At 45.1% G+C, this 26,530-nt stretch overlaps 1 protein-coding gene across 2 annotated transcripts in view; it reads right to left on the reverse strand.

Moving 5' to 3' along the window:
- Positions 1 to 9,102: 9,102 nt before the first annotated feature.
- RSPH14 (radial spoke head 14 homolog) overlaps positions 9,103 to 26,530 on the reverse strand; it is a 299,387-nt gene continuing 281,959 nt past the window's right edge. For both annotated transcript variants that reach the window (XM_038763433.1, XM_038763434.1), the window contains exons 5-7: positions 18,857 to 19,082; positions 16,865 to 17,001; positions 9,103 to 9,382 (exon numbers count right to left, since the gene is read on the reverse strand). In XM_038763433.1, coding sequence (XP_038619361.1) covers positions 9,144 to 9,382; positions 16,865 to 17,001; positions 18,857 to 19,082 — 602 coding nt within the window. In that variant the 3' untranslated portion in view covers positions 9,103 to 9,143. The remainder of the gene's footprint in view (positions 9,383 to 16,864; positions 17,002 to 18,856; positions 19,083 to 26,530) is intronic.

Here is a 26,530-nt window from a genome sequence, read left to right on the forward strand (position 1 = left end):
TAGACTGTGAGCCCACTGTTGGGTAGGGACCGTCTCTCCATGTTGCCAACTTGTACTTCCCAAGCACTTAGTACAGTGCTCTGCACACAGTAAGCGCTCAATAAATACGATTGAATGAATGAATAAAGCTTCGGGGCTGAACTTCCAGCTTCACTCATCCCTGTGCCCTGATGAGACTTGAAAGCCTCTGAGCAGGATGGAAAGGACCCCAAATGAGATCTTAGGGACCCTTTACCTCTTCAAAGCATATCTGCCATGTTGCTAGTCCCATTTTGTTACTCTCTCCCTAAAATTCTGATCCCATTTTCAACACCACCCTGAAAATGAAAACGGGGTAAAGACGGGGAATTCGGTACGACAGGAGATTCATTCATTCAATCGTATTTATTGAGCGCTTACTGTGTGCTGCGCTTGGGAAGTACAAAGTTGGCAACATGTAGAGACGGTCCCTACCCAACAGCGGGCTCACAGTCTAGAAGGGGGAGACAGAACAAAGCATATTAATAAAATAAATAGAATAAATATGGGTCTCCCGCCCAGGGGGCACGGAAACAAAAGCCTATTCTTTAACTTGCAGTTCATTCAGCAGTTTCCATTCTGTTGTCCTACCCCAAAACAAAAAAAAAGCACTAACACCCAAGTAACAACAGAGGGCAACAGATCATAAGGAAATATCAAATATATAAGCAAGCTAACGAGTTATTCAGGGTTTTCTTTGCAGATGTTATTCTGAACCAAAGTGAGATTGGAGCCAAACTACCCATAATAATAATAATAATAATGGCATTTATTAAGCACTTACTATGTGCAAAGCACTGTTCTAAGCGCTGGGGAGGTTACAGGGTGATCAGGTTGTCCCCTGGGGGCTCACAGTCTTAATCCCCACTTTACAGATGAGGTAACTGAGGCCCAGAGAAGTGAAGTGACTTGCCCAAAGTCACACAGCTGACAATTGGCAGAGCCAGGATTTGAACCCATGACCTCTGACTCCAAAGCCCGGGCTCTTTCCACTGAGCCACGCTGCTTCTCATATTACCCATCTGAATGCAGAGGTAACATAGTTCAGGCCCAAAGGAGTGGATGCCGTTTTAGGGTGGCAACCTGAGAGAATCTGCTGAAGCTCCACTTGCTGGCCCTCTGCGCCAACACCAGAAAAAAAATCCAGCGCTTAGAACAGTGCTTTGCACATAGTAAGCGCTTAACAAATGCCATCATTAAAATAACTCTAATACTCTTTCTGGAAATGCAGCTCTTGCTACCCCGATATCCACTTGTCAGCTACCCCAACGATACTCTCACTTCACGTGAGAGAGAGACAGAGGGAGAGTCAGCGTGGCTTGAGAGTCAGACGTCATGGGTTCTAATCCTGACTCTGCTGCTTGTCAGCTGTGTGACCCTGGGCAAGTCACTTCACTTCTCTGTGCCTCAGTTACCTCATCTGTAAAATGGGGATGAAGATTGTGAGCCCCACGTGGGACAACCTGATTACCTCGTATCTACCCCAGTGTTTAGAACAGTGCTTGGCACATAGTAAGTGCATAACAAATACTAACATTGTGACTTTGGGCAAGTCATTTCACTTCTCTGTGCTTCAGTTACCTCATCTGCAAAATGGGGATGAAGATTCCAGCGCTTAGAACAGTGCTCTGCACATAGTAAGTGCTTAATAAATGCCATCATTATTATTATTATTATTATTATGAGCCCCACATGGGACAACCTGATTACCTCGTATCTACCCTAGTTTTTAGAACAGTGCTTGGCACATAGTCAGTGCATAACAAATACTAACATTGTGACTTTGGGCAAGTCACTCCACTTCTCTGTGCCTCAGTTACCTCGTCTGTAAAATGGGGATGAAGATTGTGAGCCCCACATGGGACAACCTGATTACCTCGTATCTACCCTAGTTTTTAGAACAGTGCTTGGCACATAGTCAGTGCATAACAAATACTAACATTGTGACTTTGGGCAAGTCACTCCACTTCTCTGTGCCTCAGTTACCTCATCTGTAAAATGGGGATGAAGATTGTGAGCCCCACATGGGACAACCTGATTACCTCGTATCCGCCCCCCCCCCCCCAGTGTTTAGAACAGTGCTCGGCACATAGTAAGTGCATAACAAATACTAACATTGTGACTTTGGGCAAGTCACTCCACTTCTCTGTGCCTCAGTTACCTCATCTGTAAAATGGGGATGAAGATTGTGAGCCCCACATGGGACAACCTGATTACCTCGTATCCACCCCAGTGTTTAGGACAGTGCTTGGCACATAGTAAATGCATAACAAATACTAACATTGTGACTTTGGGCAAGTCACTTCACTTCTCTGTGCCTGTTACCTCATCTGTAAAATGGGGATGAAGACTGTGAGCCCCCTGTGGGACAACCTGATCACCTTGTAACTTCCCCAGTGCTTAGAACAGTGCTTTGCACATAGTAAGCGCTTAATAAATGCCATCATTATTATTCATGTAGGGTTCCTAACTTTCTGAGGTCTTCTAAGGTTCTAGGAGAATAGAAGAGCTTTATCTTCCTAGCCATCCTATAGCCCCTGCTCTTCCATACCTCTTGTCGCTACCCCACCTATGCCTAGCCCTCTTCCCAACCCCGATGCACCCTGGAAAAGATACCTGGACTACTACTGCGTGGCTCAGTGGAAAAAGCCCGGGCTTGGGAGTCAGAGGTCGTGGGTTCTAATCCCAGCTGCCTGCTGTGTGACCTTGGGCAAGCTACGTAGCTTCTCTGAGCCTCAGTTCCCTCATCTGTAAAATGGGGATTAAGACTGTGAGCCCCACGTGGGACAACCTGATCACCTTGTATCCCCTCCAGCGCTTAGAACTGTGCTTTGCACATAGTAAGTGCTTAACAAATGCCATCATTCTTATTATCATTACTGCTACAGTGAGATGAACAAGAAAACCAAGCAAGACACAGACCTTGATCTTAAGTATGGCTCAGTGGAAAGAGCCCAGGCTTTGGAGTCAGAGGTTGTAGGTTCTAATCCTGGCTCCGCCACTTGTCAGCTGTGTGACTTTGGGCAAGTCACAATTTATCTGTGTCTCAGTTATCTCAACAGTAAAATGGGGATTAAGACTGTGAGCCTCACGTGGGACAACCTGATCACCTTGTAGCCAACCTAGGGCTTAGAACAATCCTTCGCACATGGTAAGCGTTTAATCAATCATATTTATTGAGCACTTCCTGTGTGCAGAGCACTGTACTAAGTGCTTGGGAAGTACAAGATGGCAACATATAGAGACAATCCCTACCCAACAGTGGGCTCAGAGCTTAACGAATGTCATTATTATTATCATTATATAACCTGAGATATGGAAATATGGAATTATGGTAGCACCAACTAAACCTGTAAAACAGCTCCTCAGAGGAAGTGGATAAGATGTGACAGAAGGGTTTTTTGGGTGACTGAAGGCAAGGAGAATTCATCCCGGAAGGGTTCAGAGAGGAGGTGGATTTGGTACATAGTTTTAGTAAAGACGTGGTGGCAGTGAGAAATGGACAGGGAGTTGCAAGCTGAGAAAATGGCCTAGGGAATGACTCACGTGAGAGTTGGTTCATGAAAAATTATTGTCACTTTAAACTACGACTCACATACCTGCCAAAGTCCTCCAAGGCGATGGGATAAGCTGCCGCAGTGTCTCCCCGCTTCAACCAGCGTGTAATTGGTTTAAGGTCACCAGCCTAGCAACAAGGGGGTGTAGCTGGGGAAGAGGAAAGTGAGGCTATCTTCTACCCCTTCTGGAGTGGCTGCTTTATCTCTCTTCACTGACATAAACCCAACAGGAGCTTCCTTCCACCCCTGCTCTGTTGCATGGAGAAACAGGAGCTTCGGGGCCCAGGTTTACGTAGAGGAATGCCCAGGTGGACCCAATCTCTCCAGAGGAGCTGGGACACAGCTGCTTCTGTTTTTCTGTCTCCTCTCCTATCCAGGGTGGATGAACCCTGGATCCCACCCCTCGTGCAGTAGCGTCTCCATTCCCCTCCAAGGCTCCACATCTCGAGGACCTGGAGTGGTTTTTCATCCTACTCCTCCTCTCTTGTCTGGATTGAGTGCGGAAGCCTGGACAGGGAGATTGTGATGCTCGCTCGAGATGAGTATGGCTTCCGGGGAAATGGGGTGGAGGATGAGGAAGGGTCCTGGTTTTGTAGAAACATTCTATCTCGCGGTCTTTGGGTCCCATTATGTTGGGGAGGGGAGAGGATACTGATTTTAATTGGTCAGAAGTAGTCTTTCTCTTGGTACAACACAGACCGTGTCAGAAGATTGGCAGATCTTCCAATTAGATCCTAGCTGCAGGAATCAATCAGAGGATGCATCATTCAAGTGGCTAGAGGATGATCAGATATGGGTACCTAGGGATTGCCCTAATCAATTCATTCCATCGTATTTATTGAGCACTTACTGTGTGCAGAGCACTGTACGAAGTGCTTGGTTTAGGCAATTTGCAACTATCCTCTACTCCAAGTTAACTAGTTAATGAGGGTATTTGTTAAGTGGTTCAGTGGAAAGAGCCTGGGCTTTGGAGTCAGAGGTCATGGGTTCAAATCCCGGCTCCGCCAATTGTCAGCTGTGTGACTTTGGGCAAGTCACTTAAGTTCTCTGTGCCTCAGTTACCTCATCTGTAAAAAGGGGATTAAAACTGTGAGCCCCCTGTGGGACAACCTGATCACCTTGTAACCTCCCCAACGCTTAGAACAGTGCTTTGCACATAGTAAGCGCTTAACAAATATCATTATTATTATTAAGTGCTTACTTTGTGCTAAGCACTGGGGTAGATACAAGCTAATCAGGTTGTACACAGTTCCTGTCTCACCTGAAGCTCACAGTCGTAATCCACATTTTACAGATGACACTTTATGCTTGGGTAGATACAAGTAATCAGGTTGTCCCACGTGGGGCTCACAGTCTTAATCCCCATTTTATACATGAGGACACACAGAAAAGTTAAGTGGCTTGCCCAAAGTCACACAGCTGATAAGTGGCAAAGTGGGGATTAGAACCCATGATGTCTGAGTCCCAAGCCCGGGCTCTTTCAACTAATCCAAGCTGAGTTCTGAAAATATTGTGTGTCACATCATAGTTTTTTTTAATTCCTTGTATAATAATCATTAGTTATGGCACTTTTTATATGCTATGGTCTGGGTTAGGTTAGGTACAACGTAATTAGTCCCCATACCACATAAGGCTCTCCGTCTTAAAGAAAAAAAACACCTATTTTTTTGATGTCGACAATATTGGTGTTGACACTGAGGCACAGAGAAGTTAAATGTACCTCCCTTGGATCATCATAAATTGAGATCTGAATGAACTAGGAGAGACTGAATTTCGAGATGTATTCTTCCTCCCATGACTACTAGTTTTGCATTATTGCTTCATTCATTCATTCATTCAGTAGTATTTATTAAGCGCTTACTGTGTGCAGAGCACTGTACTAAGTGCTGGGGAAATACAAGTTGGCAACATATAGAGACGGTCCCTACCCAACAGCGGGCTCGAAGTCTAGAAGGGGGAGACAGACAACAAAACAAAACATATTAACAAAACGATATAAATAGAATAGTAAATATGTACAGGTAAAATAGAGTAATAAATCTGTACAAACATATATACAGGTGCTGTGGGGAGGGGAAGGAGGACGGGGAAAACTGCTTAAACTGTTGTGTAGAATCTGATTTCAGATGGGACTGTTCTTTTTTTAAATGGCATTTATTAAGCGCTTACTATGTGCAGAGCACTGTTCTAAGCACTGGGGAGATTACAAGGTGATCACGTTGTCCCACGGGGGGGCTCACAGTCTTCATCCCCATTTTCAGATGAGGTAACTGAGGCCCAGAGAAGTAAAGTGACTTGCCCAAAGTCACACAGCTGACAATTGGCGGAGTGGGGATTTGAACCCATGACCTCTGACTCCAAAGCCCATGCTCTTCCCACTGAGCCAGGCTTCTTCTCCTGTTGCAGTTCTCAGGGATTTAGGAGACACCTCCGGGCTGCAGAGAGAAAAAAGGACCTCTCTCCTCCATTTTCCGGAGTCCCTGCCGCAGCAGGACTGACCCCAGCTGAGAAGAGCTGCAGGGTTTTGGCTGTAAAAATGGCCAGGCAGCATGGGGAAGCAGGATGGCCTAGTGGATAGCCCACTGTTGGGTAGGGACTGTCTCTATATGTTGCCAATTTGTACTTCCCAAGCGCTTAGTACAGTGCTCTGCACATAGTAAGCGCTCAATAAATACAATTGATGATGATGATGATGGATAGAGCTGAAGGGTGAGTCTTGTAAAACAACACTCCTTCTCCTAGAGAGGCAGCATAGCCTAATGGACAGAGCGTGGACTTGGGATTCAGAAGGCCATGGGTTCTAATCCCAACTTTGCCACTTGTCTGCTGTGTGACCTTGGCCAAGTCACTTCACTTCCCTGTGCCTCAGTTACCTGATCTGTAAAATGTGGATTATGACTGTGAGCCTCAGGTGAGACAGGAACTGTGTACCACGTGATTAACTTCGAGAAGCGGCGTGGCTCAGTGGAAAAGAGCCCGGGCTTTGGAGTCAGAGGTCGTGGGTTCAAATCCCAGCTCCGCCACTTGTCAGCTGGGTGACTTTGGGCAAGTCACTTCACTCTCTGGGCCTCAGTTCCCTCATCTGGAAAATGGGGATGAAGACTGGGAGCCCGCCGTGGGACAACCTGATCACCTTGTAACCTCCCCAGCTCTTAGAACAGTGCTTTGCACATCATAAGTTCTTAATAAATGCCATTATTATTATTAACTTGTATCTACCCCAGTGCTTAGAACAGTGCTTGACAAATAGTAAAAGCTTAACAAATACCATTAGTATTATTATTATTATTACTCAATCATATTTATTGAGCGCTTACTGTGTGCAGAGAAGTGTACTAAGCACTTGGGAAGTGCAAGTTGGTAACATATAGAGACGGTCCCTACCCAATAGCGGGCTCACAGTCTAGAAGGGGGAGACAGACAACAAAACAACACATATTAACAAAATAAAATGAATAGAATAGTAAATTATTATTATTATTATTCTAGAGGCAGAGATTCGGGGTTTGCTGGCAGAACTAGAGAAGCAGCGTGGCTCAGTGGAAAGAGCCTGGGCTTTGGAGTCAGAGGTCATGGGTTCGAATCCCGGCTCCACCACATGTCTGCTGTGTGACCTTGGGCAAGTCACTTAACTTCTCTGAGCCTGTTATCTCATCTGTAAAATGGGGATTAATCAATCAATCAATCAATAGTATTTATTGAGCGCTTACTATGTGCAGAGCACTGTACTAAGCGCTTGGGAAGTACAAATTGGCAACACATAGAGACAGTCCCTACCCAACAGTGGGCTCACAGTCTAAAAGGGGGAGACAGAGAACAGAACCAAACATACCAACAAAATAAAATAAATAGGATAGAAATGTACAAGTAAAATAAATAAATAAATAGAGTAATAAATATGATTAGGACTGTGAGCCCCACGTGGGACAACTTGATCACCTTGTATCCCCCCCCAGCGCTTAGAACAGTTCTCTGCACATAGTAAGCGCTTAACAAATGCCATCATTATTATTATTATTATTAACTCCTCACCATTGGCTTTAAAGCAGTCCAACAACTTGCCCCCTCCTACCTAACCTCACTTCTCTCCTTCTACAACCCAGCCCACAAACTTCGCCTCTGGTGCTACTCTTCTCTCTGTGCCTCGATTTTCCCTGTCTTGCTGCTGACCCCTTGCCCACATCCTGCCTCTGGCCTGGAAAGCCTTCCGTCTTCAAATCCAACAGACTCAAATCTCTCCCTATTTCAAAGCCTTATTGAAGGCACATCTCCTCCAAGAGGCCTTCCCAGACTAAGCCCCATTTTTTCTCATCACCCAGTCCCATAACCCTGACTTGCTCTCTTTGCTCTTCTTTCCCCCTCCCAGCCCTACAGCACTTATATATATATATGTAAAATATTTATTCATATTGGTGCCAGTCTCTTTTTGTAGACTGTAAGCTCATTTTGGGCAGAGAATGTCACTGTTTATTGTTGTATTGCACTTTCCCAAGCGCTTAGCACAGTGCTTTGTACACAGTAAGCGCTCAGTAAATACGATTAAATGAAGGAATGAATACTGGCATTCCTGGCTGTCCCACTGCCATCATAAGGCCTATGCACCCATCAGAGGGATGGGAGCTTTGTCCCATCCTGTCCCGAGCCTTCAGGAGGGCATCCTCTGGGCCCCTACAACAGAACAGCTGAGCCCACTGTTGGGTAGGGACTGTCTCTATATGTTGCCAACTTGTACTTTCCAAGTGCTTAGTACAGTGCTCTGCACACAGTAAGCGCTCAATAAATACGATTGATTGATTGATCTGGGGGAGCTGAGGGTCAGGGAACACTGAAATCCCAGGCTGACCTGCAGGCGTAGCAATCTAGACTGTAAGCTCGTTATGGGAAGGAAATGTGTTTGTTATATTGTTGCCATACTCTCCCAAGCGCTTAGTACAGGTGCCCTGCACACAGTAAGCACTCAATAAATACAATTGATTGATACAGGGTTTGGCACACAGTAAGCATTCAAATACCATTGATTATCAGCTGGTTGATTGCCGTTTGCTTTCCCACTGAGAGTGGAGCAGGCCGGCAGCTTTGGAGGAGAAGATTGTAAAGGTCACCAAGAAGACCTCTCTCGTGGTGGCTTGCACTTTGAGGAGAGTAAAGACACGACCCAAAAATACCATTCAAGGTGGAATGGTTCAAACCTCCCCTTCCCCTGAATGTAAATGCCCCCTTGCAGACATCTAATGAATGTGAAGACTGTGAGCCCACTTTTTAGACTGTGAGCCCACTTTTTAGACTGTGAGCCCACTGTTGGGTAGGGACTGTCTCTATATGTTGCCAATTTGTACTTCCCAAGCGCTTAGTACAGTGCTGTGCACATAGTAAGCGCTCAATAAATACGATTGATGATGATGATGATGAAGAGACTCTCCTACGGGCTTGGCGCGCTTTCCGCTGAACACGGGTAGCCTGACGTAGCGAGCTGTCAGTGTCGGTGAAGAGCGCAAAGCCCCCGGACAGGCACAGATTTACGAGTGGCGAGTTTTTGCAGGCGGTTTATTATCTCATGTTGCTCTAGTCTTACGGTCTCCACTGGATGACTTTGACGGCAATTCTGGCCGCTCGGCTCACGGCCTCGTTGGGGTCCAACTCCCGCTCCTGTAATGTCTTCAGGTGCTCCAGTAGCTTCTTGCGGCCCTCGGGAGCCTCAGCCAGCATAGTGAGGGCTTTGATTGAATTCAGGCGGACCTTACTGGAGTCTGCATTCACCAGCTCCAGCAAGTGAAAAATGGCTCCCGCAGAAAGGGCGGTATATTTTCCTACAAAAAACACACACAATTTAAAATAACAGAAGAGCTACAATTTACCCAGCCCACAAACAGAAATTCTCAGAAGGGCCTGGGTTCTAATTCTGGCCCTGCCATTTCTCTGCTATGTGACCTTGGGCAGGTCACTTCACTTCACTGTGCCTCAATTACCTCAACTGTAAAATGGGGATTAAGATTGTGAGCCCCATGTGGGACAGGGACGGTGTCCAGCCTGATTATTTTGTATTTAACCCAGTGCTTAGAGCAGTGCCTGGCACATAAGCATTTAACAAATACCATAAAAAAAATTGGCTATCCCTTCCCCATAGCCAACGTAGCACAAAATATGTGGACTGATTTTTTTTGCTTTGGCCCAAAGGAGAAGTAAAATTAAAAAGAGTGTTTCTCATCATCATTTGGGGAGAAAAGCTGAAAGGCCTTTTGATAACCACACCCAAGTTCTCTTCCTAATACATTTCTCCAAAGGTCAACTGCAGAGGCTGGGAGCAAATGCTGTTACTGGTTAAATCCCTTTCTGCAAGCCTAATCACTGGTGTCAGCAATTATGAACCTCAAGTCTCTGCTGTCTCCCGGGTCTCTGAACTTTAAAATTTTCTTCCTCTTTCTCTGGGATCTCAACAGAGCAGACACCCACGTGGCCTGTAAAAACTGCCAAGGGCAAAAAAGGGAGATGAGGTGCTGAATTGCACCTGAAAGTAAAATAACTCCCAGGGGAAACAAGAGCAAGAGGGATAACTCAGCAATACCTAGGACTAAAATTCATAATGTTGCACAGTTCTGGCCATAATCGTAGGGGTGTGGTATTTGAATTTGGCCAGAGTTTGGTTGGGAATCATTTAGCATAATGAAGAGTTTCAGGATTCAGTTATGGGAAACAGAGTCACACTGAAAGCCACAAAACAGGTTTCAAATACTCAAGATCTGACTGTAGTGTTCCTGGCCCTCTCTCTTTGGATTCCTCCTGTCCATGGAAGGACAAGAATTCATCTAGCTCTAATTTGCTTTTATTTTAGTTTCCAGTAGAAAGGTAGCATGCCCCCTCCTTCCACCACTCCCCATTAGAGGCAGGGGATTTCTGGAGGAGCCCAAGTCCCGTGGATTAGCCATATTTCTTTTTCCTTTTTTCCTTTGAGAGACCAAAGTAGCTAGAAGAAGTAGCAACATTTCCCAAGGGTTTGGAGTCGGGGTGTGCGGTTCTCACTGTTCGGCGAACAGTAGAAAAATGCTGTGGGAATGAAAGGTAATGCTCTTTGAATCCTCATTCCATGCCCAGGCTCTCTCGAGTTCGTCATGGGCAGGGAATACGTCTGTTATATTAAAAATTATGGTACTTTTTAAGCACTTACTACATGCCAAGCACTGTTCTAAATGCTGGGGGTAGACACAAGTTAATCAGGTTGGACATAGTCCCTGTCCGGCCTGGGGCTCAAACTCTTAAACCCCATTTTACAGCAGAGGGGACTGAGGCCCAGAGATGTGAAGTGACTTACCCAAGTAGACACTGTGGTGGTGTTGGCATTAGAACCCAGGTCTGTGCTCCATCCACTAAGCCATTGTTCTAGTGTACTCTCCCAAGCATTTAGTACAGTGCCCTACACAGAGTAAGTGCTCAATAAATATGACTATTTATTTATTTATTTTACTTGTACCTATCTATTCTATTTATTTTATTTTGTTAGTACGTTTGGTTTTGTTCTCTGTCACCCCCTTCTAGACTGTGAGCCCAGTGTTGGGTAGGGACTGTCTCTATATGTTGCCAGCTTGTACTTCCCAAGCGCTTAGTACAGTGCTCTGCACACAGTAAGCGCTCAATAAATACGATTGATTGATTGATTGATTGACTGCTTAATTGACTAATCATTTTCTGTGGTTCTGGGAGCCCTAGCCCACCCAGAAAGTAGCTGAGGCAGCCTGATAGTCCAGAGAACTGGGGGAAGCAGGTAAGGGCTTTGGACCAGATGAGGATATCTTTCCTGGTCCCTAATAATAATAATTGTGACTTTTGTTCAGTGTTTACTATGTGCCAGGCACTATACTAAGCACTGGGGTGGATCCAAGCAAATAGGGCTGGACACAGTCCAAACACGTGGGGCGCACAGTCTCAATCCCCATTTTACAATGAGGGAACTGAAGCAGAGGGAAGTGAAGTGACTTGCCTAAGGTCACACAGCTGACAAGTGGCAGAGCCGGGATTAGAACCCATGACCTTCTGATTCCCAGGCCCGGGCTCTAACCACTAGGGAAATCTGCAGGACTTACTGTCTTAGCAGGTATCATTGCTACTGTAATGTTCCCCTCCCTGCTCCTTGCAACCCTCCCTAACCTTCCACACTGCTCTCACTTCGCTGGCTATTCAACTGTCCAGCTCCCTCCACCTCAGCTCCCTTTCCACCACCCTCTGCTGTTCCCCCTTACTATCACTCATTCGTTCATTCAATCGTATTTATTGAGCACCTACTGTGTGCATAGCACTGTACTGAGTGCTTTGAAGAGTACAATATAACAACATACAGACATTCCTGCCTACAGCGAGCTCACAGTCTAGAGAGGGATACAGACACTAATATAAATAAATAAATTGCAGATATATACAGATCTATACATATGTGCTGTGGGGATGGGAGGGAGGATCAATCAATTAATCAATCAATCGTATTTATTGAGCACTTACTGTGTGCAGAGCACTGTACTAAGCGTTTGGGAAGTACAAGTTGGCAACATATAGAGACGGTCCCTACCCAACAGTGGGCTCACAGTCTAAAAGGGGGAGACAGAGAACAAAACCAAACACACTAACAAAATAAAATAAATAGAATAGATATGTATAAGTAAAATAAATAAATAGAGTAATAAATATGTACAAACATATATAAATATATACAGGTGCTGTGGGGAAGGGAAGGAGGTAAGATGGGGGGGTGGAGAGGGGGACGAGGGGGAGAGGAAGGAAGGGGCTCAGTGTGGGAAGGCCTCCTGGAGGAGGTGAGCTCTCAGTAGGGCCTTGAAGGGATGACTGTATCTAGCGGCCAGGGCAGCTCCATTCCTCTTTCTGACGCTGGGAATGGGGCTTACCGTTCCAACTCTCAAAACATTCACAGTTCACTTTTATTGTTACCTCTCTTTGCTCTTTTAGATTGTGAGCCACTCGTGGTACTTATTTTGGGTTTAGCCCAGCAGTGAGTACAGCGCCTGGCACAAAGTAAGCCCTTCATATCGCAACACTAATGCCGTAATAATGATCAACTAAGAATGAAGTTAAATATGGCTAGAAGTCTTAAATATACCTAGATTTAAATTTGCTGCTTTCTAACTGCTCTTTCCTTTGAGGAAATGACACCAAACGAATAAGAAAATGGATGGCACTAAGACGCATCCACAGTGTTTAACCCTCTCTAATATTCGAAAGGTGGCATCATTCTGAAATCCCAAAAATTAATATTGAGTTAATGACTATTAAGAATAGGAAGGAAGGAGCAAGTAAGAGTGGCACAGAAGGGAGTGGGAGGAGAGGAGGGCTTACGGCAGGCTTCTTGGAGGAGATGTGTCTTCAATAAGGTGCGGGGAGAGCAATAATCTGTTATCTGTGCGATAACTGTCGCTAGCTAACCTCTCCGTGGCAGAGCACTAACAATCCCTGCCCCCAGTGAGCTCACAGTTTAGCGGGGGGGAGACACACATCAATACAAATAAATAAAATTATAGATATACACACAAGTGCTGTGGGGTGGTGGGAGGGGGGAGAGCAATAATCTGTCTGATGTCTGTGCGATAACTGTCGCTAGCTAACCTCTCTGTCACCTACTCAGAACCCAGTTGGCCTTGAATGGTTTGTTTGTTAGTATGTTTGGTTTTGTTCTCTGTCTCCCCCTTTTAGACTGTGAGCCCACTGTTGGGTAGGGACTGTCTCTATATATTGCTAACTTGTACTTCCCAAGCGCTTAGTACAGTGCTCTGCACACAGTAAGTGCTCAATAAATACGATTGATTGATTGATTGATTGTCCAATTGGCCAATTGGTTAGATACCAAACCCGTGCCCCAGCTGGGGGTCACACACCAGCCTGCTCCTGCTCAAACAGGATCTCACCACTGAAGCCCTGCCATCTGGAGTGGGGAAGAGGTTCGCTCTTCCCATTCATTCATTCAATCGTATTTATTGAGTGCTTACTGTGTGCAGAGCACTGTACTAAGCGCTTGGGAAGTACAAGTTGGCAAAATATAGAGATGGTCCCTACCCAACAGCGGGCTCACAGTCTAGAAGGGGGAGACAGACAACAAACCAAAACATATTAACAAAATAAAATAAATAGAATAAATATGTACAAATAAAATAAAGTAATAAATACGTACAAACATATATACAGGTGCTGAGGGGAGGGGAAAGAGGTTAGGCAAGGGGGATGGGAAGGAGGGGGAGAGAAGGGAGGGAGAACCGACTTCCCAAGCACTTCTAAGTGCTGAGGCAGGCGGAGCAGAATTCCAAGATGACAAACTGTATTAATAACAATAATAGCATTTATTAAGCACTTACTATGTGCCAAGCACTATTCTAAGCGCTGGGGAGGTTACAAGGTGATCAGGTTGTCCGACGGGGGGCTCACAGTCTTCATCCCCATTTTACAGATGAGGTAACTGCAGCCTTGCCCCCCTTCCACCTCCCAGACTCCAGGACTGCAACTGGCTTTGGCCCCCCAATTAACTGGAGAGGCCTGTGGCTGGTGAGCTATCTGTGGCTTCTAGTCTAGTCTTCTAGACTATGAGCCCACTGTTGGGTAGGGACCGTCTCTATATGTTGCCAACTTGTACTTCCCAAGCGCTTAGTACAGTGCTCTGCACAAAGTAAGGGCTCAATAAATACGATTGAATGAATGAATGTGGCACCGGCAACTGCCCAGAACACTGAGTGGGCAAAGATGATGACTTCTCTCCCAGGTCCTCATTAAAAGTGGGGAGGCAGCAAAATCTCCATTGTCGCTCCTTGGAGTTGGCACCCACCTTCAAGGACCCAATTTTTATCATCTCTTTCCCATCCTCTTGGGGTTCTTTAATAATAATAATAATAATAATAATAATAATAATAATAATAATGATGATGGTATTTGTGAAGTGCTTACTAAGACTGAGCCCCCTCCTTCTTCTCCCTCTCCTCCCCCTCCCCTTACCTCCTTCCCCTCCCCACAGCACCTGTATGTATGTATATATGTTTGTATGTATCTATTACTCTGTTTTATTTGTACATGTTTATTCTATTTATTTTATTTTGTTAATATGTTTTGTTTTGTTCTCTGACTCCCTCTTCTAGACTGTGAGCCCACTTTTGGGTAGGGACCGTCTCTATACGTTGCCAAATTGTACTTCCCAAGCGCTTAGTACAGTGCTCTGCACACAGTAAGCGCTCAATAAATATGATTGATTGAATGAATGAATGTGCAAACCACTGTTCTAAGCACTGGGTGGGATACAAGGTAATCAGGTTGTCCCACATGGGGCTCACAGTCTTAATCCCCATTTTACAGATGAGGGAACTGAGGCACAGAGAAGTTAAGTGACTTGCCCAATGTCACACAGCTGACAATTGGCGGAGCGGGATTTGAACCCCTGGCCTCTGACTCCAAAGCCCGTGCTCTTTCCACTGAGCAACACTGCTTCTCTCGGTGTTTACTCCCCCTTTCGCCACCATTACCATCTTATTTTCTTTCTTTCCTACCATTTGCTCTCCATCCAGTTTCCTCCTCTTTTGCTTGGACAGTTCCCTGCCTGTTTCTGAGGGCACTGCCACAAATCAATCAATCAATATCGTATTTATTGAGCGCTTACAGTGTGCAGAGCACTGTACTAAGCACCTGGGAAGTACAAGTTGGCAACATATAGAGACAGTCCTTACCCAACAGTGGGCTCACCACCCACCCACCCACCTCCCTCCAAATTGGGCAGCAACCTAGAAGTGGGATCAGATTTTTTCTTTTCTTTTCTGTAGTTGAACAAGAAGAATGAAATGGCAGACCTACAGGTCTCAACACACTTCGTCAGATTTCCACCCTCCAGGATTTGTGGTTTCTCTTCTAAACTACGCTGCCGGGGAGCAGCATTGGTGTAGAGGATAGAGCACAGACCTGGGAATCAGAAGGTCATGAGTTCTAATTCCAGCTCCACCACTTGTTTGCTGTGTAACCTTGGGCAAGTCATTTCATTTCTCTGCACTTCAGTTACCTCATCTGCAAAATGGGGATTAAGACTGTGAGAGCCACGTGGAATAGCGACTGCATCCAACTCGATTTGCTTGTATCCACCCCAGTGCTTAGTACAGTGCCTGGGACATAGTAAGTGCCTACCAAAGACCATCAACATTATCATTTTAGACTGTGAGCCCACTGTTGGGTAGGGACTGTCTCTATATGTTGCCAACTTGTACTTCCCAAGCGCTTAGTACAGTGCTCTGCACACAGTAAGTGCTCAATAAATACGATTGATGATGATGATGATTATTATTAAAATATGAAGAAAGGTTACTGAGCCCACTGTTGGGTAGGGACCATCTCTATATGTTGCCAGCTTGTACTTCCCAAGCGCTTAGTACAGTGCTCTGCACACAGTAAGTGCTCAATAAATATGACTGACTGAATGAATGAATGGAGCCTTGCTCTAGGCCTTCAAGAAGGGACATGGGGAGGATCCCCCCCAACCTACCTCCTTCCCCTCCCCACAGCACCTGTATATATGTTTGTACAGATGTATTACTCTATTTATTTTGCTTGTACATATTTACTATTCTATTTATTTTATTTTGTTAATATATTTTGTTTTGTGGTCTGTCTCCCCCTTCTAGACTGTGAGCCCGTTGTTGGGTAGGGACTGTCTCTATATGTTGCCAACTTGTACTTCCCAAGTGCTTAGTACAGTGCTCTGTACACAGAAAGCACTCAATAAATACGACTGACTGAATGAACGAATCCTGGAACCATTGCGATACCCATCCTTACCCAGTTATCTGCTAAAGAGCCGGCCGTTGTAGCAAGGAGCCTGTCATAGGGTAACAAAGAGCTAATTTCCCCTCCAGCTCTGCTAGGTGCAGCTGGACTCCTTGGATATTGGCAAATGGGTGCTGCCATTCATTCAAGTGACTTGGGTCCGGGATGGGGAAGAAGGATACCTTTAATAATAATAATAATAATAATAATAATAATAATAATAATAATAATATTGGTATTTGTTAAGCACTTACTATGTGCCAAGCACTGTTCTAAGCGCTGGGGTAGATACAAGGTAATTAGGTTGTCCCTTGTGGGGCTCACAGTCTTAATCCCCATTTTACAGATGAGGGAACTGAGGCCCAGAGAAGTGAAGTGACTTGCCCACAGTCACACAGCTGACAAGTGGCGGAGCCGGGATTTGAACCCATAACCTCTGACTCCAAAGCCCGGGCTCTTTCCACCGAGCCACGCTGCTTCCCTACCTTTACCCCAGCTCATCTCACCTTCAGTAGTGACAGTAACATTCATCAGTGCACCTGCAGCATTGGCTTGCACTTCGGCATTCTGGTCTTTCAAGAGGTGGACCAACACTGGGATAACGTTATTGTCGCATACTTGCTTTTTTCCTTCCAGAGGCACACTGAAGGAAAGATAAGGGAAGGAGAAGGGAAAGGGAAAGAAAAGATTCATTCATTCATTCAATTATTAAGTGCTTACTATGTGCAGAGCACTGTGACAATCCCTGCCTCCAACGAGCTCACAGTCTAGAGGTGGGGGAGACACACATCAATACAAATAAATAAAATTATAGATATACACACAAGTGCTGTGGGGCAGGGGGAGAGGGGAGAGCAAAGGGAGCAAGTCAGGGCAAAAAAGAAGGAAGTGGGAGATGAGGAAAAGTGGGGCATAGTGTGGGAAGGCCTCTTGGAGGAGACGTGCCTTCAGTAAGGCTTTGAAGGGGGGGGAGAGTGATTGTCTGGTGGATTTGAGGAGGGAGGGTGTTCCAGGCCAGAGGTAGGACTTGGGCCAGGGGTCGGTGTTGAGATGGGTGAGATTGGGGCACATGAGGGAGAGATGAGGCAAGCACTGTGACCCAACACTACTCGGAATGGAAGTGTTCAGAAGACCCAGTTTACAGATTAGAAGACTTATGCCCAGCAAACTGGGCAGGTTTCTTTGATAAGGCCAGTCCCAGGATGGAGGTTCAGGGTGGGCAGAGCTTCTATAATGATAATTATGGCATTTGTTAAGCACTTACTATGTGCCAGGCACTGCACTAAGTGCTGGGGTGGACACAAGCAAATCGGGTTGAACACAGTCCCTGTTCCAAGTGGGGCTCACAGTCTTCGTTCCCATTTTACAGATGAGGTAACGGAAGCACAGAGATGTGAAATGATTTGCCCAAGGTCACACAGCAGACAAGTGACGGAGCTGGGAATAGAACCCACGCCCTTCTGACTCCCAGCCCCGTGGTCTTTCCACTATGCCAAGGTGCCCACTGTGCTTCCAATCCCCACTTGGAAAGTCCAGTCAAGGTCAAGGGCCACCTGGAAAATGGCCAAAAATTCTCAGGAGCAGTCCACCCATGGAATGGTGTCTCCCTGAAAGAGTGCTGGAGCTTTAGAAAAGTCAGCAGTGCCCTGGGGAATCAATCAGTCAGTGGTATTTACTGAGCGCTTATGATGTGCAGAGGAAAGAGCCAGAGCTTTTCCTGCAGTTCTGCTTGAAAGGTGAGGGGCTGAGAGGGAAGGAAGCCCTAGAGGAGAAGCTACAGAGTTGTCTTCCCATAATTCAGCCAGTCAGTCAGTCAATCGTATTTATTGAGCACTTACTGTGTGCAATGTAACAAATATAACAGACAGATTCCCTGCCCTTAATGAGCTTACAGTCTAGACGGGGAGACAGAGAGGGGGAGACAGACTGATATAAATAAATAAAATCACATATAGGAACATAAGTGCTGTGGGGCTGGGAGAGGGGATGAATAAAGGGAGCAAGTCAGGGTGATGCAGAAGACCACCAACGTAGAATAAAAAGTCTCCTAGCCTCTGGACTAGCTTGTTTTTATGGCATTTGTTAAGCGTCAAACATTGTTCTAAGTGCAGTTAATTAGGTCAAACACAGCCCCTGTCCCGTAAAGGGCTCACAGTCTGCGTAGGAGGGAGAACGGGTATTGAATCTGCATTTTACAGTTAAGGAAACTGAAGAACAGAGAAGTTAAGTGACTCGCTCAAGGTATCACAGCAAGCAATTTGCAGAGGACTTGGTAGAGCTGGGATTAGAACCCAGGTCCTCTGATTCCCAGGGCTGTGCTACTTTTCCTTTTTGAGGGTCTGTTTAGGCTGGGTCTGGGGCATTGCTTGAGCGGCTGAATTCAGCCAACCGGCCGGCAGCCTTCCCCTCAGTGATGTTTACTGCACCTGCTGGAGGCTGAGTTTGGAAGAATACACAGAGATCTGACCCTCCTTTCAAGGGTGGTGATGTCCACTTGCCTGATAGCCATCATAGCCCGAGCGGCTCCGCTCCTGATGGTCTCCAAGTTGCTGTAGAGCGCGTCTCTCAGAATGGGCACTGCCCCACTCTCTAGGGCTTCGAAGGTGTTCACTTGGAGGCAGGAGTAGAGCGTTTCCAGGATCAGTTCTTGTATTTCTTCCATTTCAATTCTCAACTTTTTCACTAGTGCCGGAATCAGTCTGTTTTCCACTATTCCCTTGGCTCCTAAAGGAAACAGACATCAAGCCTGGAGAAACAGCGTGGCCGAATGGATAGAGCACGGGGCTAGGAGTTAGAAGGACCTGGGTTCTAATTCTGTCTCCCCCACTCGTCTGTTGCTGTGTGATGTGGGCAAATCACTTTACTTCTCTGTACCTCAATTACTTCATAATAATAATAATAATAATAATGACATTTATTAAGTGCTTACTATGTGCAAAGCACTGTTCTAAGCGCTGGGGAGGTTACAAGGTGATCAGGTTGTCCCACGGGGGGCTCACAGTCTTAATCCCCATTTTCCAGATGAGGTAACTGAGGCCCAGAGAAGTTAAGTGACTTGCCCAAAGTCACACAGCTAAGTGGCGGAGCCAGGATTTGAACCCATGACCTCTGACTCCAGAGCCTGTACTCTTTCCACTGAGCCATGCTGCTTCTCATCTGTAGGGGATTAAAACAGTGAGTCCCATGTGGGCCATGGACTGTGTCCAACCTGATTACCTTGTACCTACCCCAGTGCTTAGTACAGTGAGCACTTAAACATATCATTAAAAAATGGAGCAGAGGAATTGTGCAAGGCAAGAGGATTTAGGGAATAGATCATTCTAATTAGTCATTCAGGCAATCAATCATATTTACTGATCCTTTACTGTGTGCAGTATTAAGTGCTTGGGAGAGTTTAATATAACAGAGTTGGTAGATACTTTCCCTGCCCACAACCAGCTTACAGTCTAGAGGACCTCTTATGCGATGGGGGGAATCCACCTGTAGTCCCCGGTGGGTGACAGATGGGGATTAAGACTGTGAACCTGACTATGTTTTATCTACCTCAGCGCTTACAACAGTGCCTGGCACATAGTAAGGTGCTTAACAAGTACCATAATTATTATTATTACCACAAAGGATGGAACCCTCCCAAGCTCTAGTGACTCTGAAACAGCATGTCCAATCCCCTCAGTAGAAGTTCCCCACCTAAAGGGTGGCATAATAATAATACTAATTGTGGTATTTGCTAAGCATTTACTATGTGCCGGGCACTGTACTAAGCGATGGGGTGGATAGAAGCAAATCAGGCTGGACGCAGTCCCTGCCCCTTGAGGGGCTGACAGTCTCGATCCCCATTTTACTAATGAGGTAACTGAGGCACAGAGAAGTAAAGTGACTTGCCCAAGGCCACACAGCAGACAAGTGACGGAGCTGGGATTGGAACAATGGCCTTCTGACTCCGACTCGTGCTCTATCCATTACGCCATGCCATGGCTCAGAATGAGCCCAGCTTCATTCAGGTGGCCCCCAAATGACTAGTCAATGTAACCGAGGACAAGAAAGAGAAGATGGACAGATGTGAGATGGGGGATGAGAGGAGGGGAAGTAACTAGGGAAGAAATGAGCTTAGTAGGTAAACCATAAAATGCCATATTAGTAGGACCAAGGGTTCTTCCAGAACATAATTCCACCTCCTTTATTCATTCATTCATTCAATCGTATTTATTGAGTTCTTACTGTGTGCAGAGCACTGTACTAAGCGCTTGGGAAGTACAAGTTGTACCATTATTATTATTATTGTCTACACAGGGGAATCCCTTTTAACATGAGTTTGGCACTCTTATAGGCGCTCTGGGTAGATTTCACAGACAATCCTATTCAAAAACTACATCTGGGCCCATCCAGAAGACCAAGATAAATGATTCACTTTAGTAGCACTGAAGAATGTTTAGAGAAACAGAATGGTGACACTGATACTCGAAAGCTACAAATAGACCTAACACCCTTAACTGTCCTCCCTAATAACCCATCATTCTCCTAATCAACCACAAACCCTCTTTGAGCCTTTCAGCACCCTGAACCTCTCCTCAAACGCTGACCCGCCATCCTTCCCATCTCCGTACTGCAAACATTTGCCATTCCAGATGACAGTTCTGCTTTACTCCAACCGAATCAGATTTACATGAAGTTAAGCGTTGCCCTTGCTGACCTTCCTGACCTGCTGAGACAGCCAAATACCTACTTTGCTTAAGCCTAAATAGAGCCATGCCTCATAGCTGGATTAGCTTTGAGGGTTCAGCTGAGCTCTATTCTCCTCAATTCTGCCTCAGCTTTGTTCAGGACTTCATTTCCATGAGAAGAGCTGCAGCTCTAAGTCATATTAGCATATACAGCAGTGGAGGCAAAACATGAGAACAAACCACAGCTTTAGAATAGGGACAAAGAGAACTGATGCCACCTTAACTAGATGTGAGTGATTCGCCAGTAATTGGCTTGTGATCCCAGTCAACGGCCTGGACGAGCTTCACATGAATATTATTCACCATTCCCTCTTGAATTGCGATGTTGCTTGGACCAAAATGCAACACAGTAGACACGATCTTTGACGAACAACAGATTCAAGAGCACTAGGAGGAGTCACATCAAGGCCTTTATATTCAGTTTGTCTTACCTCAGAAAAACACTTGACTCTCCCAGCAGTAGACCTGAGACCTGGAAAATTTTAAGGAAATTTGACTGTTCTGGGAAATTTCCCAGGACAGTCAAGATGTCCTACGGTTACTCCACTATGGCTTGGCTAGTGGAAGGTGCACTGTCTGACTGTTTCTCCATCATTGTTGGAGAAAAAGCAGTACAGTGGAGCGGGTTCAGTCTGTTTAATCTGAATGTGACTGAGAGCAACTTAATGGGGGGTGGAGGAGTTCTTACTTCTCCTTAGCTCAAAGAAGCCACGACCCAGTCGTTCTACAGCTCTTGATTTGTATGTGCTCCTTGCACCCCCCCAAATTCCATACCAGCTTCTCACTGGGGCCTAGCTGTTAGAAAGTCCGCTAGATGAGGCTGAGAAGGACCAAGTTTCCCAGAAGAGAGGAATTAGAGAGGGAAAGAAGTAGGGGAAAAAAACAGACCAAGCTGAGTGAAAGTGGGTGGCTGGCAAATCAAACAGTGGCATTTACTGAGTATTTACTGTGACTACTACTTAATAATACTGGTATTTGTTATGCCCTTAGTATGTGCCAGGCACTGTATGTGCCAGGCGCTGGGGTGGATACAAGCAAATCGGGTTGGACACAGTCCCTGTCCCACACAGAGCTCACAGTCTTATTCCCCATTTTACCGATGAGGCAACTGAGGCCCAGAGAAGTGAAGCGACTTGCCTAAGGTCACACAGCAGACAAGTGGCAGAGCCAGGATTAGACCTCATAACCTTCTAACTCCCAGGCCTGTGTTCTATCCACTACATTCATTCATTCAATCATATTTATTGAGCGCTTACTGTGTGCAGAGCACTGTACTAAGCACTTGGGAAGTACAAGTTGGCAACATATAGAGATGGTCCCTACCCAATAATGGGCTCACAGTCTAGAAGGGGGAGACAGACAGTAAAACAAAACATATTAACAAAGTAAAATAAATAGAATAGTAAATATGTACAAGTAAAATAAATAGAGTAATAAATCTGTACAAACATATATACAGGTGCTACACCACGCTGCTTCCCTACTATGTGCAGAACGTGAGCCAGGACACTGGTACATTCAGTCAATCATATTTATTGAGCACTTACTGTGTTCAGAGCAATGTACTAAGTGCTTGGAACGTACAATCGGCAACAAATAGAGATAGTCCCTTCCCGATAACGGGCTTAGTATTCCTAGTCCTCCGGGAACCTAGTGGGGTTCTGGAAGAACCTCGAATTGAGGAAAACTCATCTTGTAGTCACCTGTTTCTTCCATCATCACAATGCACTGTATCCAGAAAGAGGCATATTGTTGGGAGAACAACCCCAAATTCTGCCACTGCATTACACCTGAAATGCATACTGAAAACATGCCTATGGAAGAACTGGCTATACTAGAAGAAAACTAAAATGAAATGGATTCATAAATGAAATGGCCAGAAGAAGCATGAGTTAAAATCAATCAATCAATCAATCAATCATATTTATTGAGTGCTTACTGTGTGCAGAGCACTGTACTAAGTGCTTGGGAAGTACAAATTGGCAACATATAGAGACAGTCCCTACCCAACAGTGGGCTCACAGTCTAGAAAGCATTTGGAGGCCAAGAATATATACCAAGAGCAGACGGAACTGAAAGAAAAGATGAGGAAATCCGGTGGAGGGAAGAAGATATTAACTAGTAGGAAATACTGTTAACAATGGATTAGGCAGAAGGAACTGAGAAGAATTTACCTGTAAGGGATGCACTCAAGGGTGTACGACAAAATGACTGCAGAGAGGGGTGTGTTGAGAATGTATTAATTTAGGAGGGAAGGGAGAGTATGGAGTAAAGTGATAGAAGTAATGGAGAATGAAGAGTAGGGGGTAAAGTGATAGAAGAATTAGAGATCGTCCCCCTCTCCATCCCCCCATCTTAACTCCTTCCCTTCCCCGCAGCACCTGTATATATGTATATATGTTTGTACATATTTATTACTCTATTTATTCATTTATTTATTTTACTTGTACCTATCTATTCTGTTTATTTTATTTTGTTAGTATGTTTGGTTCTGTTCTCTGTCTCCCCCTTCTAGACTGTGAGCCCACTGTTGGGTAGGGACCGTCTCTATATGTTGCCAGCTTGTACTTCCCAAGCGCTTAGTACAGTGCTCTGCACACAGTAAGTGCTCAATAAATACGATTGATTGATTGATTGATCAACCTGGAGAAGGAGGAACAGCAGTCTAGAAATCAGAGGGTACAGAGTTTGGAACTGTTTCCTTCTGGAGTCGCAGACTTCAAATTGGCAAAGGAACAAAAGAAGAAAAGGAGGTGTGGAAAGATCTGGGAGTGAAGGAATGGGTGCTTGAGAAGGGGGAAGAAAATGCAATGGAGAGGAGAAGTAACAAGAACTTCGGGGGACGGTTGTCTGCGGCTCAAGGGGGTGAAAGGGAGGATCCAGCCAGTAAGGGTGGAAGAGCTGTGGGGAGGAGAGGAGGACTTTCAAAGACTGGCTCCTTGTCAGGATTAGCTTCACAGGACCACCAGTGAGTGTCCCTTAGGGATTATGTTGTGTCAGGATGTGGTGGCTGTTTTACCTTTTTCACAGCAAGGGATCTGGAGAAACAAAAAGGTCAAAGTGATGAACACATCTGTTCCAGGACCAATCCCTTTCCTCAGGGGCTTTCTGGTGCTTTTTAATCTTTCCAAGTAGGCAGAACGGCGTATTGCTTTCCGATAAATCTTTTATCAACTTCTCCAACCAAATCCGAAACATCCTAAAGGGGAGTACTGGTATCATTATCTGCCCTGCCCATCGCCTTTGCTCCTTCCTGTTCTAACCAGAATTTACTCAGTTTCTACAGACAGTTCTCCGGGTTCTCTGCCTTTCCAAAGTTGAATGGCCCTTTTACTATGCGTAAGCTCAAAAACGAATCTTACCACACATGCCTTAATAACTAGGCTTTCTAATCATTCATTCATTCATTCATTCAATCATAATCATTGAGCACTTACTGTGTGTGGAGCACTGTACTAAGCTCTTGGGAAGTACAAGTTGGCAACATATAGAGATGGTCCCTACCCAACAACGGGCTCACAGTTTAGAAGGGGGAGACAGACAACAAAACATGTGGACAGGTGTCAAGTCATCAGAATAAATAGAAATAAAGCTAGATGCACATCATTAACAAAATAAATAGAATAGTAAATATGTACAAGTAAAATAGATAGTTATAAATCTGTACAAACATATTCATTCATTCATTCATTCATTCAATTGTATTTATTGAGTGCTTACTGTGTGCAGAGCACTGTACTAAGTGCTTGGGAGGTACAAGTTGGCAACTTATAGAGATGGTCCCTACCCAACAGCGGGCTCACAGTCTAGAAGGGGGAGACAGAGAACAAAACAAAACATATTAACAAAATAAAATGAATAGAATAAATATGTACAAATAAAATAGAGTAATAAATACGTACAAACATATATACATATATGCAGGTGCTGTGGGGAGGGGAAGGAGGTAAGGTGGGGGGATGGAGGGGGGGGGGAAGAAGGAGGGGGCTCAGTCTGGGAAGGCCTCCTGGAGGAGGTGAGCTCTCAGTAGGGCTTTGAAGGGAGGAAGAGAGCTAGCTAGCTTGGTGGATAATCCCGGCTCTACCTCTTGCCCGCTGTGTGATCTTGGGCAAGTCACTAAACTTCTCTGTGCCTCAGTTTCCTCATCTGTAAAATAGAGATGAATTACCTGTTCTAAGCCCTATGTGAGACGGGGACTGCGTTGGACCTGATTATCCTGTATCTACCCCAACATAGAGTGCTTGTCATGTAGTAAGGGCTTAACAAATACCACAATTATTATTTTGTTCCTAGATTCTGTCTGTTCAGCTTCCTCTTCCCATCTTCACAGATGCAAACTATAGCATTGATATGTGCTATGAGCTTGTATTGACTATTTAAACCTCTTTTCCAGGTGGTGCACCCCTGTATAATTTTTTGGCACCTTCTCACCATTGGCCTTTTCTGGTACACAGTGACAACCTTCATTACCACCTTACTAGCTCTGGGTACCCCTCAAGGTGCTACACAATTCCTTCAATCTCTCGGAAAGCTCAGCCACTCCCATGACTTCAGCTATCACCTCTCTGTGGAGAACTCCCAAAGACGCCTCGCCTCGCTAGTCCCTACCTCTCACCTAGCCTAATAGTAATCATTGCGGTATTTGTTAACCGCTTACTATGTGCCAAGAGTTGGGTAGGGACCGTCTCTATATGTTGACAATTTGTACTACCCAAGCGCTTAGTATAGTGCTCTGCACACAGTAAGCACTCAATAAATACTACTGAATTGAATGAATGCAAGTGCATATTAAGTGCCAGGGTAGATACAGAGTAATCAGGTCCCAAATGGGGCTCACAGTCTAAGTAGGAGGGAGAACAGTTATTGAATCCCTATTTTGCAGAGGCAGGAATTGAGACAAAGAGAAGTTTAGTGACTTGCCCAGGGTCACACAGGAAACAAGTGGCACAGCTAGGATTAGAACCCAGGTCCTTTGGCTCCCAGACCTGTGCTCTTTTCACTAGGCCATGCTGCTTTTGTATTTCTTCACTTTCGTTTTTATCTCTTCGCGTATTGTTGGGTAGTGTATTGCTTAAGGTAGCAGAATTTGATTTGTTCCTCCCAGCCATTCCCTTAAACTTAACCTTCCTGCTTCTTTGTTTTATGGTTTTCATGAGGTGCTTACTATCAATCAATCAATCAATCAATCGTATTTATTGAGCACTTACTGTGTGCAGAGCACTGTACTAAGTGCTTGGGAAGTACAAGTTGGCAACATATAGAGACAGTCCCTACCCAACAGTGGGCTCACAGTCTAAAATGGGGAGACAGAGAACAAAACCAAACATACTAACAAAATAAAATAAATAGAATAGATATGTACAAGTAAAATAAATAAATAAATAGAGTAATAAATATGTACAAACATATATACATATATACAGGTGCTGTGGGGAAGGGAAGGAGGTAAGA

This window comes from Tachyglossus aculeatus, chromosome 21 (genome assembly GCF_015852505.1).
Source record: "Tachyglossus aculeatus isolate mTacAcu1 chromosome 21, mTacAcu1.pri, whole genome shotgun sequence".
NCBI classification, from domain to species: domain Eukaryota; kingdom Metazoa; phylum Chordata; class Mammalia; order Monotremata; family Tachyglossidae; genus Tachyglossus; species Tachyglossus aculeatus.